Here is a 15483-nt window from a genome sequence, read left to right on the forward strand (position 1 = left end):
TCTTTTATAATCTACAAACTCAAAATTAGAATTTGATAAAGGAAACAATTTTACAGTTCTTGGACTCTGAACTTCTCAAAGCTGTCATATATATACCATAGAAAATCATGTGAAAAATCGGCAAGCCACAGCCAGGACTCAAACCACCAGTGTCTGGATTGCCGGTCAAGTTTGCTAACCACTTCACCACAGCGGCCATCACATTTACTTCGTCCAGAGACCCATGGTTCAAGTCCTGTCTGCAGCATGCTGATTTTTCGTGTGATTTTTCTGTGTATAATTTCCCGCTCATGACTTTTTTTCTTTCATTTATATGTCAAAGTTAATCCTAAATTATGTTTTAAAGATAGGACTACGACAATTCCAACAAATTAATTTACCACAGACAAATTAGCACCAGGTAAACAATGCACTTCTTCTAGTCTCTATCTATATTTCAAGTTTCAAGTGAATCCCCTCAATAGATTTCTAGAGTTATTCTACAGACAATTAGTTTATCACATTTATTTTAGTTCAGTTGTGTTCGAAGCTATAAGCTTATTGAAATACTCTTAAATCCGTTCCTGCAACCAAACACTATTAAGTAATGAATGTAAAGTGTCTTGCTCAAGGAAAAAACGGCTTGCCCCAGACAGGGTTCAAACCCACTCGGTCAGCAATTTTTAGATAACTAGTCCTACTCATTAACCACTCGGGCCACACCACCACTACAGACAATTCAACTGCTTAAAGGGAAATCATCACAAATGGGATCAGGTTGAAGCTTCAGTTTTTCCTCATCACCATCTATCTATATTTTGAAGCAAATCTTTTGGCAAATCTCTAAAAACAAAGCAGTCCTCTTGACAATTTGTATTAGAATATAAGAACACAAAAATCTATATCCCTCTGATATTGACAATACAATAATAATGATTAATATGTCACTTCAAGTAAAAACAGTGCAGCGACTTTTGCTTCAACCTTAATTAAATTGATTTAATGTTAATTGGTATGGTTATAAAGTGTAAGCCAATGTAATAATGGAAATGCTGTGCAGAGGATATAAAACAAAAAACAAGCTACACGTCTATGACAGATCAATATGATAGCGCCACAAAAAAAAATGTTAAACATTTTTGTATGCTAAAGTGAGTAGTTAATAACCATACAGTGAAATTAGAGCAGTAATACTGATGGAACAGGATAGTATCAATGATAAACACATAGAAAACATCTGACATTATTTCCCATGTTAATGATGCATGTATCACCTTAAAAAATAACAGTGTCACATAAGAGAATGAGAAAGTGGCTTATTCACCTTAAAAATAACAGATCACATGAGAGAAAACAACTATTTTTTCCTTAAAAATAACAGATCACATGAGAGAAATGAATATTTTTTCTTTAAAATAACAGATGAAATAACAGAAAGTGACAAATTCTCCTATAAAATAACAGATCACATAAGAGAAGGAGAGAAACAGACTAATACTCCTTTTTTACAGAAAAATGTCATGCAACAAAAAAGACCAACAGGTCTAGTATCAACTCCTGGCTGCTAAAATTCTACTGCACCCAATTTCTACTTGTCTTTAGTTGTTTTCAATACTTTTTTACTGTTGCCTTTCACACCAACACACTTAAGGTTTTATGTATCTCTAAGCTAGCTCAAAGACAAAAAATAATTGTATCTAATTTTTCTAAACTAACATAGAAACCAATTGATAAATGTTTTAATAAAACATAAAAATAGTGATCAGCCAAAGTTGTAGAGCTTGACTAAAACATACAATAAATTTCCACAAGTTAACATTGACATACCGTCAAGGTCACTTTTAGGTAGACGTCAAACTTGAATAATTTAACTTGTCTGTTTTGCTATTAGTCAGTGTTGTTTTATTTGATTATGCATAAATAATAAAGTTATCACAATGAAAGCAAAACTCAGTTATGAATAACTTGAATTTCAAGTCAATGTCCTTAAAAGGTTAGAATTATTCAACAAGTTGTTTTTGTCATTAGTGTTATTTGTCCAAGTGTGAATCAAGTTGTCCAAGCGTGAATCAAATCTCTAAAATATAAGAAAGTCCTTACCTCAATTAAAGCAAATTTAAATAATTTAACGTTGACAGTTAAGGTCACATGTCCAAGTTCAAGTTAAATTTGAAAATAAGTAAAGTTCTCACTTGAAAGTCAAGGTCATTTAAAGGTCAAGATCATTTCCAAATCATTCAATATTACAGTTGTTTCTCAAGTGTTGTGCATGATTTTAGTCCATAAATAAAGCTTCAGCAAATTTAAGCAAACTTCAATAACTTGACCTTGATGGTCAAGGTCATTTTAAGGTCAAAGTATATTTGAATTAATGAGTATGTTGGTTATTTGGTAAGCATTGTGTCCAAGTATGAGTGCAATCCAGTCATTAGTTACATAATTATAGCAAATAATAGCAACATATACATTATCATGTATAACAGAAAATAAGATAACTTAACCTCAAATGTCAAGATCATTTGTAAGTCAAGGTCATTTTCAGTTTGGTCTTCTTGAAGGTCTTGTCCTAAAGGTTGCTTAATATCCAAGAATTAAGACAATACATTCATAAACAATAATGTCATAGCCAGTTGTACCAAAAATCAAGCAAAATTGAAAAATTTGACTTTCAAGGGCAAGGTCTTTTATGGGTCAATGTTAATTTCAGTCTAGTTTACTTAAAGGTTTTGTTCAAATAATTGTTGTTTCAAAGTATGAATGCAACCATAGAGAAATAGAAAATAAATGATCAACATTAAAATTTTCTGATGGCAACTGCAACAAAAGGGTCTGAAAAATCGACCTCTAAAAATATGAAAATATCTACATTCAATCTTGTGAAAATGTTAGAAAATGATTCTGGCATACACGCAAACCAAGCTAAAGGGGAGTAACTCTGTGAAATTATACCTGTCTGGCCAGATAGTGCGCTCTACCCCTGACCTGGTGTCATTTTTAATGATACACAATCATTACAGTAATATTAAAATTTTAAACATAAAAAAGTGTCCAAAATGTCTCATCCACACAGATATTGGTGTATTTGAAAGGAGCTTTTAATTAAGTTAAATTTTAAATTTAACGAAAACTTTCATATGAAGATTCTGGTGTTGAAAGGCCCTATGCTACCTTATCATACATTATTTCAGACACTTGGTAGAATCACTGATATTCCAGAAGCTAGCTGGATACCTTCCTCACAAAATAGACTTAGTTGGGAATTAAGAATATTTTGGGTTTCCCCAGCTAATCCAGGGGTACAAACAAACTTTTACAGTTACAGCTTTCGAAAATATGTGCAATAGGGTGACTTGTCAATGATAGTTTGCATGAAGCTATAGCGGTAAAAGTTTATTTGTACTAGGGGATTAGCTTGAAAAAACTCATATTTACAACAACTATTTCTTCAACATTCCTAGATGGACCCATATGTTATTACTTTCTCATAATTTAGTCATAATGTCTAGTTTAAGTGAGTCAAAAAAATGCAACAAATTCTTAAAAATATTCACTATAAAAGTGCCAGAACAATATTCATGATAATCCCAAAATTACCACCGCTCTCCTTTGATTTGTATTTTGGTTTTACAAAAAAAAGCTAATGTTGAAATTTTTGTGCTGGTGTATATCTCAAATACCGTACTATTTAAATTGACAATACCCCCAAAAAGCACACAAACATTCATTTTAGGTCTCATGATTATCCCAAAAGGTTAAATGAATAAATAATTCTTTAATACTAACCCGTCAATCACAATGACCGGAAGTGCAAGTCGCTCCAACAGAGCGCTCCCCATTCTACTTGTATCTTGAACCTCCTTCTCAACTTCACCTTTCTCCGGGCCGAACCGCATCAAGGCATCACGTACAGATATATCCCCCGTTAATGTCTGCGCTACAACAACCATTAGTTGTTCTACTCTTTCCAAAAGCTTTAAATATTGAAAAAAGTTATTCAATTTCAAGTTATACAAAGTTAACAGATAACAAAAATTAATGGTAACAAGGATGCCGAGTTTACAGTTATAATACAGGTTATTATGTTATGTTATTATTTTGGTATGTAATACTGGAAACCATCAAATATTCAAATTTAAACGGTAGTTCTCTGTACTGTAAATAACCATTAGGCTTAACTATGTGCCAAGACAACTGATTTAAGGATCCTCTGTCCTTATCTTATACCATAATAAAGTATAATATACTGTATATGATGGCATTTATCATATTTGTTGTTCATGTGCAGTAACCATTTAAGTGATTTATCATAAGCACATATATGATATCATAACCACATATATAACATCATAACCACATATATGATATCATAAGCACATATATGACATCATAGCCACATATATGACATCATAGCCACATATATGACATCATAAATACATATATGACATCATAACCACATTTGTAACCTTATAACCATGTATATGACATAATAATCACAAAAAATATATGACATCATAAGCACATAATATCATATGACAGACTATCATTAATAAAACAGTAATGCAATCTTTCAAACAAACTAGATCTACATCATTTCAAACACTTGTTTATAGCCAATTTCATCATGGATATACTAAAATAAATAATAAAAAAAAATGTCATTTCTTTAATTACAGTGTATTGTTAAAGGATTCTGATTCTTCTTCTTCATCATAGTTAAACTTAAGCAAAATAAATATTATATCTTGGTTTGAAACTTAGAAATGAAAAACATGTTAAATTATTTGTTTACCTTATCTGACTGAGCTAAAAACATGGATGCCACATTAAGGCGGTTGGCGCGTTCATTGTTACCCATTGAGAACCGTTTCCATGCCTCCTCTAGCCGATGCACTAGAATGGTATTGGGTTCGAGCTCCATACGAAGCGAGCGGCGCAGCACCAGTGCAGCTTGTAGCAACTGCTTGCCGTACTCATAGGTTCCCTATCAATATCAAACATAAAATTAAGTTTATATAAGTTTTTTAAGATTTTACTTCCAATCATTTCAGGTGGTTTTTTTTCTAATTCCTACTAACCATTTATATTCCTTATTTCATGTATAGAGGATATTTAATGAGTGTAGATTTAATACAAAATTTATTGAACGAGTCAAATAAAATCATATTATGCGAGCCTCTGTTCAATAAATTTAGTATAGAATCTACACAAATATAATATTCGATTTATCACATATTTAAAATAAGAACGTTTTACAGTTTAAAAAAAAGTCATTTTTCATTGACATCCCTTAGTGTAACACTTATAAGAGTATTAGCACATTTAAACACTACATTTGTATATAATACAATAAGGTCATATGTTGCCATGATAAATTATTTTGAGCTTTAGAGAATCTATCAGCAGACCAGAAAGATTTTAATAATTTACGTAAAGGACAACCCCATGATTATTCCTATCCGGTTACATCCAAATCCACCAAATAGTTTGGGAAGAAATGTCATTTAAAGGTTTTCTATTGGAGCTCTGGCAGCCAGGATCAAATTTGGCAGGTTTTCTTAGACCATTAAAGGATCTTTCCTAAATAGTTTTATAGCAATTTGCCATGATTTCAAGGGAAGATGTAGTTTAACGCAAAATGTTGACAAGGGATGCTGGATACAGGATGACCTGAGCACAGCATGAACAGTTACAACTTTAAATCTTGGCAAACTATAAAAAATTTAATCAAGAAACAAATTAAAAAGGCATTTCATAATATGATACGGTGTTTAGTTTAACAGCACAAAAGTGTAGTTTTGATGGCATAATAATTGTGTACAAACCCCTGCTGTCGTCTCCACCTGGCGGTGCTCCTCCTGTAAGCTGTCAATTTCCTGTGGCGACTGACCTATATGTGTTTGTGTCTTCAACATAACATCACATAACTCCACTATCCAACTGATAGCCTGAAAGATATTATAAATGTTGAAACTAATTATTCCACCCATGTAAGTCTTTAATTTTATAAGCTATCTATGTTAATGTTTAAATCAATATTCTATCTATGTAATAGAATCATTTTTTCATGGATGCGCCTACAGTGTAACGCTAAAATTTAGGGCGTTTTTAAACTATGTTTGTACAACGTAAATGACATCATATCAAAATATATACATGGCCATGCAATACCATTTTTATTGAGTCAAAAAATCCGCATGAGTATGTGATAATTCATTATATAGTCTTTTTATGAGATTTTATTGTGTTTGCTATGCCATACCTGTTCTGCATCTTTTTCACAAGTGCGTAGCTGTAATATTTGCTGCAGTTTAAGTTTTCTAACTTCGGCTAGGTCATCACATCTCATCTTCCTCTCTTGTAACTCCTCTAAACGCTGATTCACATGTTTGATCTGACCGGCGTAATCCGGTGATATATCCTTACCAGAGGCATTTTTGATTGGTCGAGACATTTCATCCAATAAACTGTGGCCATCTTGCATCGCTCGACTGGCAGATAAATCTGAAGTGAGGATAGCAATGTGAATGTTTCAGAAACCAGCACTGAATCTTGAAAGCATTACTTATTTCAACACTTAATTTGATGGCTTGAAACCATTACTAATTACAACAGTTAATTTGATGGTTTTAAACCATTACTCATTATAAAATAACTGAATTCTGATGGCTTGAAGGCATTACTACAATAATTAAAACAAAACTGAATTTTGAGGACTTGAAATATAACTAATTAAACAACACTGAATTTTGGTGGCTTCAAAACATTATTGATTATAACAACACTGAATTTTGATAGCTTGAAACCATTACAAATTACAACAGTTAATTTGATGGTTTGAAAGCATTACTAATAACAACGAATCCCGGACAATCCCCCTCCCGGACGATTCCCCTTCCATATTATTTTCACAACTCGGACATTTCCCCTCCCGTTATTTTAATAGGGCGGACTTTTCCCCTCCCGTTAATTTAGCAGAGCGGACAATTCCCCTCCCATTTTTTAGCAGAGCGGACAATTCCCCTCCCGTTTTTTCACATTCCGTATACAAAAAACTATAACCATTCTTATTAAAGATGACAGTTTTTACTCTTAACAATAAACTGTTAAAGATCGGAACTTTTAACAATCATTATTTCACAAAAGTGACATTATACCGCCTTTAATCATTGCCAAAGCTGCTTAAGATAAACAAACTGTCAATAAAAAATCTTTAAGCATTGCCGCTCTTAGTTAAATGTGTCCTTGATTGCAAAACCAATTAAAAATGAAGGAGAATATTCCTACAAATGTGTTCAATCATATATAAAATCAAAATGATCACTGATATTTTGTGTTAGGACTTCATGTACTGATTCAATATGGTGAATATGATTTTCTAAGATGACAGTTCAATTTACTATAACATGTGCATAATATATTCTTTGCAAGAATCTACAGCTTAATTGTTTTTTTGTTCTTATCAATTGTTCTTTTATTGTTTTGCCGCTGCAAAAATGTATATACCTTTCAAATAAACAATATTATATAATATATATATTCAATAGCCACGGGAGGGAAATTGTCCGCTCTGACAACAGGGGGAGGGGAATTGTCCGGGTTGTTAAAAGAACGGAAGGGGAATTGTCCGGGTTGATAAAAGAACGGGAGGGGAATTGTCCGCCGTAAAAAAAAAAACGGGAGGGGAAATGTCCGGGTTGTGAAAAAACATTCAAATTTACTGGGAGGGGAATCGTCCGGGAGGGGAATTGTCCGGATACCAATAACAACAACACTTAACTTTTGTTGGCTTAAAACCATTACTAATTACAAAAACACTGAATTTTGATGGCTTGAAAGCATTACTATTCAATATTTCATTAAAACAAGAGCCACTGCCATGTGGAGGCCATGCTTCACTTATTCTTTATATTTCATTATACTTTTAAAGTCAAAGTAAACACATCCGGGGGAAAAATAACATGGATTGTTTGCTTATGTTCATGATTTCAGTATTATATCCACCTATAGCATCAACTCTTTCCTTCAACAGTTCTAGTGCTTCTTGTGCTGCCTCAACAGTGTCTGCTTCCTTGTCATTATACAATATCTCCAACAGGTCATCCAGTTTTCGTGAAAACTACAAAATATAATCATAATTTTCTGTAACTCATATGCTAGATAATTTGTTTATGAATCATGTATAAATCATGTTTCCTTATATGACCAGGCCTCGAGGTTATGAAACTTTTTTCTGAGTTCCGTCTCAAATCTCAGGATTTTCATTGGTCACTGAACATTCAGTGACAGTTTCTAACCAATCAAATACATAAGAACTAAGTTTGAGCTTAGAATATATTGTGAAATTACTATTTTTCAAGCTGAAATCACTAAATGCTTAACCTATAGTATTGTTTTTCAAGTTAAATCATTATTGAATTATAAAAAATTCACAATTTTACAAGTTAAAGTTAAATATATTTATTCTAAAACCATTATTTCTAAGACAAAATCAACAAAAAAATATACATTTAAAAATGATTTTACCTCTTCAGTTAACCTATGGAATCTGACAGACGTTATTAGAAGGGTTCTCCGCCTTTCTAATCTACTTGCAAAGCTTCTACAGACTGTGTCCATGTAGTCACGTTGTGCACGAATGTCATCTGTGTACTTGGCTCGTGCATCAAACAAATCCTCGGCACGATGGCGAAGTTCTGCATAATGACCGTATGTATCCTAGAAGTTGAAAAAAAAGTTTAAAACACACATTCAGCCAGCCATACACTGTGTAAGTAAATAATTTTTGTGTGTCTAAAAGTTAGCAAATTAAAATTACAGACATTTTGCGTGAGAAAATATTAGCCGATCATGCAAGGGTAGAATTTAGTGACATGTTGGTTGAAATTTACGCTAGAGGAAATTCAAAATGGATTTTTGTCAATCGAGAAATTCCCCAATATATCAGCATCGTTAATTTTACCACTTATATAGTATTTCACAAGCTTATTATCAGCCTTTTACTCTCAAAACGTCTACATGTATTTTGTTGCACTATTTTTGGAAATAATTGCAGTTCTGCTGACCTTAATGACCTCAAACTCAATAGAGGTCATCTATTTGCAAACACTGTCCATACTACTAGGTATAGGGCAGCACAACTAGAAGTTATCAAGATACTGAGCAGATATTAATCTATACCAGTTATTTTAGTTCAATTGTGTTTGAACCTATAAGTTTATTGAATCACTCATCAATTCCTGGAACTAACAAGTGCTTTGCTATGAGTGTAAAGGTTCTTACTCAAGGACACAACGGCTTGCCCCTGACTGGGTTTGACCACACACAGCTAGCAATCCTAAGATTACTAGTCTGACGTGTTAACCACTCTGCCTTGCCGCCACACTCTGAGCAGATACTGATGTGACTTACAAACAGTCAGATGAATGGAACAACTCCATACCATTTTATAATGTAATTAACCTTAGCCAAATAAACTGCCATAGTTATACATGTATAGCTAAATGCTAGACGCATTCATTGTAAAGAAGCATACCTCCAAAACTAGTGTCAATTTTCATGAAAATTTGTAAATAATTAACAATTAATAATAAGAATCTGTGTTTAATGAGGGTCAATACGCCATTTTAGGCACTGACAGTATGGACCCCAATAAGTCCTTTGGTTTGTGAATATTTATGCATTTCTTAAACAACTGATATGTAGAAAATATTAATAATAAGAACACTTGTTTACACATCTGACTGGTTTCAGTTTAATTATACATACACATCTTGCTTGTTTTTTAGTTTAATTATACACATCTGACTGGTTTCAGATTAATTATATAAACACATCTGACTGGTTTCAGATTAATCATTTAAACACATCTGACTGTTTCAGATTAATCATTTAAACACATCTGACTTGTTTCAGATTAATCATTTAAACACATCTGACTTGTTTCAGATTAATCATTTAAACACATCTGACTGGTTTCAGATTAATTATACAAACACATCTGACTGGTTTCAGATTAATTATACAAACACATCTGACTGGTTACTTACTGTGCATTTGATTTCTAATTCTTCATGTCTTTTTCTCAAAACTTCTGCTGTTTCGTACGAGTCCCCTATATCAGACTGGGAGGCCAGTAATTTCTCCCCTGGTCCTAATATCCAATCAACAACCTGTATAATCAAATATAATATTTACAATTCTAACAAAACCTCATTAAATAGAGAATACAGTTTTCAAAATAATAATAATAAATACTTCCAGTATTCCATTTTTAATAAATATTTTGATAATTATTACTTTCACATTATAAATTTCTGGAAAAAGAGGAAATCTCTCTGAAGCAATGAAAATAACAATATGGAAAGGAAATTGTTATCTTTGATTTAGTTTCTTCATAAGAGATAATGTAAATGTGCAAAATCTCTCAAACCTTCAGCCTAAGTGGAATTAAATCTTTAGCAATTAACCTTAAATCAATGATACCCAAGGTCCAGAAAAGTATAACAAGACTATAGTGAAGTAAGAGGGAAATTTTTTAACATCTGCCACACAACATTTAAAACACCAAAAGTCATTACTGTTTCTAACAAGAGGGCCAATATGGCCCTGGACCACTCACCTGAGGAATATTGCTAGAAAAGGTCACAATTTCAGTTTGAGCGCAAATTTGGTTTTGCATTTTTTTACCAAAGTATCATAATTTTTAAACTATTTGTTGATGTTTGCAATTTAATGATTGGTGACAGATATCTACAAGGTAGTCACATTATGATTATCCAATGAAAAGTGACGTTACAAACGTGCAGTATTAAAATTGTTTATATAAAGCTATTGAGGCAATACGCACCTGTCTTATTTCTCGCTGTACTGAATCCCTCTGAACCTCTACGTTTAAAGTCATGTCTCTGTCCTCGAGGTATGCACGAATTTTCTCAACTCGACTCTCTATATACTGAATCAAACGTTTAACCTGTTTCTGGGCCTCGAGGTTGTCGAGGGTTGTTACGGACTCCTCCCCTCGCATAGCTACGTCACTGTATTGCTGTAACTTCTGTAGCAATTCCTGACCTATTAAAAAGTTATGCTATAAATAAAGGGAAATAGTATTTTGCTCCTTGAAAATGAAGGCTTTGACCCTAAAGAGCAATTAAAAGGTTTTAATATCTATGTTACTATATATAGTAACAAAATCTGGAGTATATCAAGGCCACAATAGCAAGATGTAGGTCATTATGCCATTTCGACCGTCATGCTACTCGGCATTATTTTTCCATTAAATAAGCCAGTAAATGAGCACACATGCAAAATGACGTTATCAACTCTCAGTGACTTTCATTTATCAATATAAGCAACAATAAAAACATCTTTATCTAATCCTAATTTTGTGCTATCATGATTTCTAAATTAGTCAAAGGGTTAAACTGAATGACAGATATTTGTATACAATGACATCTGTCCATTTCTTAGAAAGGGCGACAACCATGATAACGGCTGATGTCTAAATGCCGTATTTCCGGCATAGGTATTAAAGACCCTCAGGCCATAATTGTATAATGGCAAGCAGCAACAAAGGTTAAACCTCAAAATATTACCTTGACTAAGGGCCTGGTTTGGCACTGACAGAATGGAATCTTGGAAGAACCTATGTTGATGTAAAGCCTCTATTGGACTTATTTGCGAGTCTGGTCCCTGGTTACGCTGCTGGAAACCAATCTCGGATTCAGAAGTGTCTAAATGAGATGCTACTGCTTTGGCTTCCCGTAGAAATTTTTCCAAGTCCTAAGTGAACAAAGTGAATACAAATTACAACAGTTTATAAACTAGTTATTTTAAAAATTTAGCAAAATTTATCTTGCTTGTAAAATCCTTACAATGCCAGGTTTATATATTAAATAAAGTACAATATAAAATAAAGGAACAAAATTTTTTTTTTTCATTCAAGGCATTTAGGAATGACTCCCTTCATTGAAACCATAATTTATGTAAGATTTTATACCAAAAATAACTTCCATATTGTTTTCCCTAAAGTCATGTCATATGCTGACTCACTCTACCTACATGTAAAAGACAAAACTCTAAGTTTTTTAATTAAACTTCACAAGGCAACCTTTATTTCACCCTCAATGGAACATATATCGGGTTGTTTTTCTGAACATGGGGCTTTAAGCATTGAAATATTGTTGTTGTTTTTTTTCCATAACATATACAGTATTTCTTTTCAGACCAGGTGAAAGAAAAATCTACTCTTAATAATAAATTATCTAAAGCATTTGATATTCTATCAAATATTTGTTTTCTCTTTTGCTACTTTTTATCTTTTAAGATTTTTTTGCAATGATCAATCTTTATATTTCCTTTTAAGTATTTTTTCTATTCTTTATCACTTTTACATAATATACTTTAAACAACTGCAAACAAGTGTTTACCTTAAAAAAACATTTTGTTTGTAGAGATATAACAATGTTTAATTTTCACTGTATTCTGCCTTGTTGAGCTTAAAAATTCTTAAGTCCAGTCAATTTTGTTGAGCTTAAAAAAGTCTTAGGACCAGTCAATATTTGTTGAGCTTAAAAAAGTCTTTGGACCAGTCAATTTTTGTTGAGCTTAGAAAATCTTAGAACAAGTCAATTTTAGCTTACCAGTCTATTTTGTAGCCAGTATGAATGATGATACATAAGAGTGCCACTCATACTTCCTATAAGTTGATTGCGATCTACATATGTATACAGTCTATTCAGGTTGATAAATTGTGGCTGAAATAAAAAATTTAAAAAATTTACATTGCTATCATTATCTATTACACAGTTTAAAAACATTTTAACATAGAAATTATCTTTTATTATCTACTTAAAGTGGCCCTCAGCTTTTGTTTTTTGTTGTGAAAACAATTCTGCATTGTTTCAAACTAAGTATTTCTGTAATTTTATCTTGGAAAAATGCATCATATCACTGTTAAGCCTTCTTCAATACAGCGCCCAGAGAGATATTTGTAGCGCGCCAGTAACATTTGTTTCTAAAAATAGTCATATGACAATAACAACTAGTTATTAGCCATAAGGAAGTAATATCTTAAAAATCAAGAAAATAATGACAAAATAAAGAAACAGAATGGTAAATCTAAGGAGCCCCACTTTTGGCTCTAAAGTACTTGCAAAAGGATTCACATTCTATTGCAAATTGTGCTAAAATTGAATGCTGTGCATTTTTGTCTTGCTAAGCTACTATACCATGTAAAACCCCTTCACTTCAAACTAAAACACTGACAATCCTTGTGCGAAAAAAAAGAAAATGGAGGTCAAATTCCAACATCTCACAAGATGTTGTGAGCAACATATTTGAAACACTGTTGTATATACAAGCCTTATGTGACATGTACATAACACGAGGAACATGTTGTCGTACACATCAAGGATATTCAGATATGCTGGCAGTAAGAATTTCAACTCCTTAGAAACACAATTATTGTAGTATTTAGTATTATTTAAATGTATATGTGTTGAATACAACATCTCAACAATGGAATTTTGTCACAAATTTTTACAAAATTTTATTTTGGATTTTTGCTTCAAATGAAATTTTTACAAAATTTAATTTTGGATTTTTGTTGCAAATGAAATTTTTACATAATTCCACAATAGATTTTTGTTGCAAATGAAATTTTTACATAATTACATAACACGAGGAACATGTTGTCGTACACATCAAGGATATTCAGATATGCTGGCAGTAAGAATTTCAACTCCTTAGAAACACAATTATTGTAGTATTTAGTATTATTTAAATGTAAATTGTGTTGAATACAACATCTCAACAATGAAATTTTGTCACAAATTTTTACAAAATTTAATTTTGGATTTTTGCTTCAAATGCACAGCTATTAGTTCCCTTTATTTTACAAGTACAAACTTATCAAACCACACAATCACACATCTGAGTCCACTTCTTTCAACTTTACCATCACAGGTGTCATTATTAGATTTTATGTGGTGGTGAAGCATGTAATTCTCAGACTGACATTATTATTTAGTGACCTACACCTTTACCATGGCATGTAATATGCCACCACTTCTTTTAACTAATAAAACTGATAAAAAGGGGGCATAAACAATAGTTGTGCATGCATATAATACAGATAATAACTTTCTGTCCCAAAAAAAGACTTTACAAAACATGAAAAAGAAATATCTTAGCTGAACTTTAAACCTCAAAAACACATAAAATTCTGCCTTTTTTCAGATTTTTTATTTCGAAAACTGCAAAAAGCCTTAAAACAAAGACTTTGACCTTTTGTTTGTGACTTTAAAGAAGAAAAAAGGACAAAAAACAGACAAGAGCAAATCAATCATGTCATGTCATAATTTATATAATTATAATACATTATAAAATTATATCTTTTTTCAATTTTTTTTATAATACATTATGAAATATGCAAAACATGTGTCTATATGTGTTAAATTTTATGCAATCATGTAATGTTATCATATATTCATGCAGATAATTTTTATATAAATACACAAAATTTTCTTAGTTTCAATGCATTTTATAATGGATATGCAATTGTGTGCAGACTTTAAATCTTCAAAACAGAAAATTACCATGGCAATACATGTATGTCTATGAAACTGATACTTTCACAAAACTACTTATAACAAAAAAGAAAATTTACATAATTTTAATATACAATTATTTAAATGGTTGTAAATTTGATACTTATATTATATATAAGTATTATATATATAAGTATTAATTGAAAGACATTTGTGCATATTTCTTACTTCATATAGACCTGAAATTATCTGCTCCTTAAAAACAAACACAAATACAACACAATTACTTCATTTTAGATTTTTAGTTGAAATAATGTATTTTATCCTTTAGTATCATAAAATGGACATAAGTTCCAATATGAATTTACAAATTCAATTGTCCATTTATTAGTGTTAAAGAATTTCAAGATAAAAGTTATTACATAAATATAATCTTTTCAATAAAAACAAACACTTTTCTTAGGTAAGAATTATAAAATACAGTGATGAAGAACAATCCCTACTTATCATTCACTTTTTTATATGATAACCTACATATATGTAATATGATTTTCATAAATATCTGGAAAAATGTGATAACTCAGAAGTTATATAATCAGCAAAATTACATGAAAATTGCAGACTCTGTTTGATTCAGTCTGTACATGAGGGATAATGAAATAGTGCAACATCCCTCACATCCAAAACCATTTTTTGTCTTAAAGTTCAGCTGATTAATGGGGGAGGGATGGGGGATAACTTTTACATTTTTTTAAGAGAGAATCTAAAATCAGCCTCTATCTTATGTTAAAACAAAATTGCTGCAATAATATTCAATTTGAATATATGGCTGGTTTTATACAAAGCTTGTATATCTTGAGTTGTCCTTTAAAAATATGTGCATACACAGTAAATTTACCTTAATACTTACTTACTGAATTGATTTAAAACCCATTTTTTTACATATGATGTGTTCATC

The 15483-nt window shown here is 31.6% G+C and overlaps 1 protein-coding gene across 1 annotated transcript in view; it reads right to left on the reverse strand.

Annotated features, from left to right (window-relative positions):
* LOC132741091 (titin-like) overlaps nt 1-15483 on the reverse strand; it is a 284076-nt gene that overhangs the window by 253607 nt on the left and 14986 nt on the right. Inside the window, exons 6-16 of the mRNA XM_060729177.1 lie at nt 12618-12731; nt 11571-11757; nt 10826-11046; nt 10026-10148; nt 8503-8694; nt 7981-8095; nt 6239-6480; nt 5802-5924; nt 4769-4960; nt 3763-3950; nt 2929-2961 (exon numbers count right to left, since the gene is read on the reverse strand). Coding sequence (XP_060585160.1) covers nt 2929-2961; nt 3763-3950; nt 4769-4960; nt 5802-5924; nt 6239-6480; nt 7981-8095; nt 8503-8694; nt 10026-10148; nt 10826-11046; nt 11571-11757; nt 12618-12731 — 1730 coding nt within the window. The remainder of the gene's footprint in view (nt 1-2928; nt 2962-3762; nt 3951-4768; nt 4961-5801; nt 5925-6238; nt 6481-7980; nt 8096-8502; nt 8695-10025; nt 10149-10825; nt 11047-11570; nt 11758-12617; nt 12732-15483) is intronic.

The sequence above is a fragment of the Ruditapes philippinarum genome, unplaced genomic scaffold, assembly GCF_026571515.1.
Source record: "Ruditapes philippinarum isolate M1 unplaced genomic scaffold, ASM2657151v2 ctg2_1_1_1_1, whole genome shotgun sequence".
Lineage (NCBI taxonomy): Eukaryota > Metazoa > Mollusca > Bivalvia > Venerida > Veneridae > Ruditapes > Ruditapes philippinarum.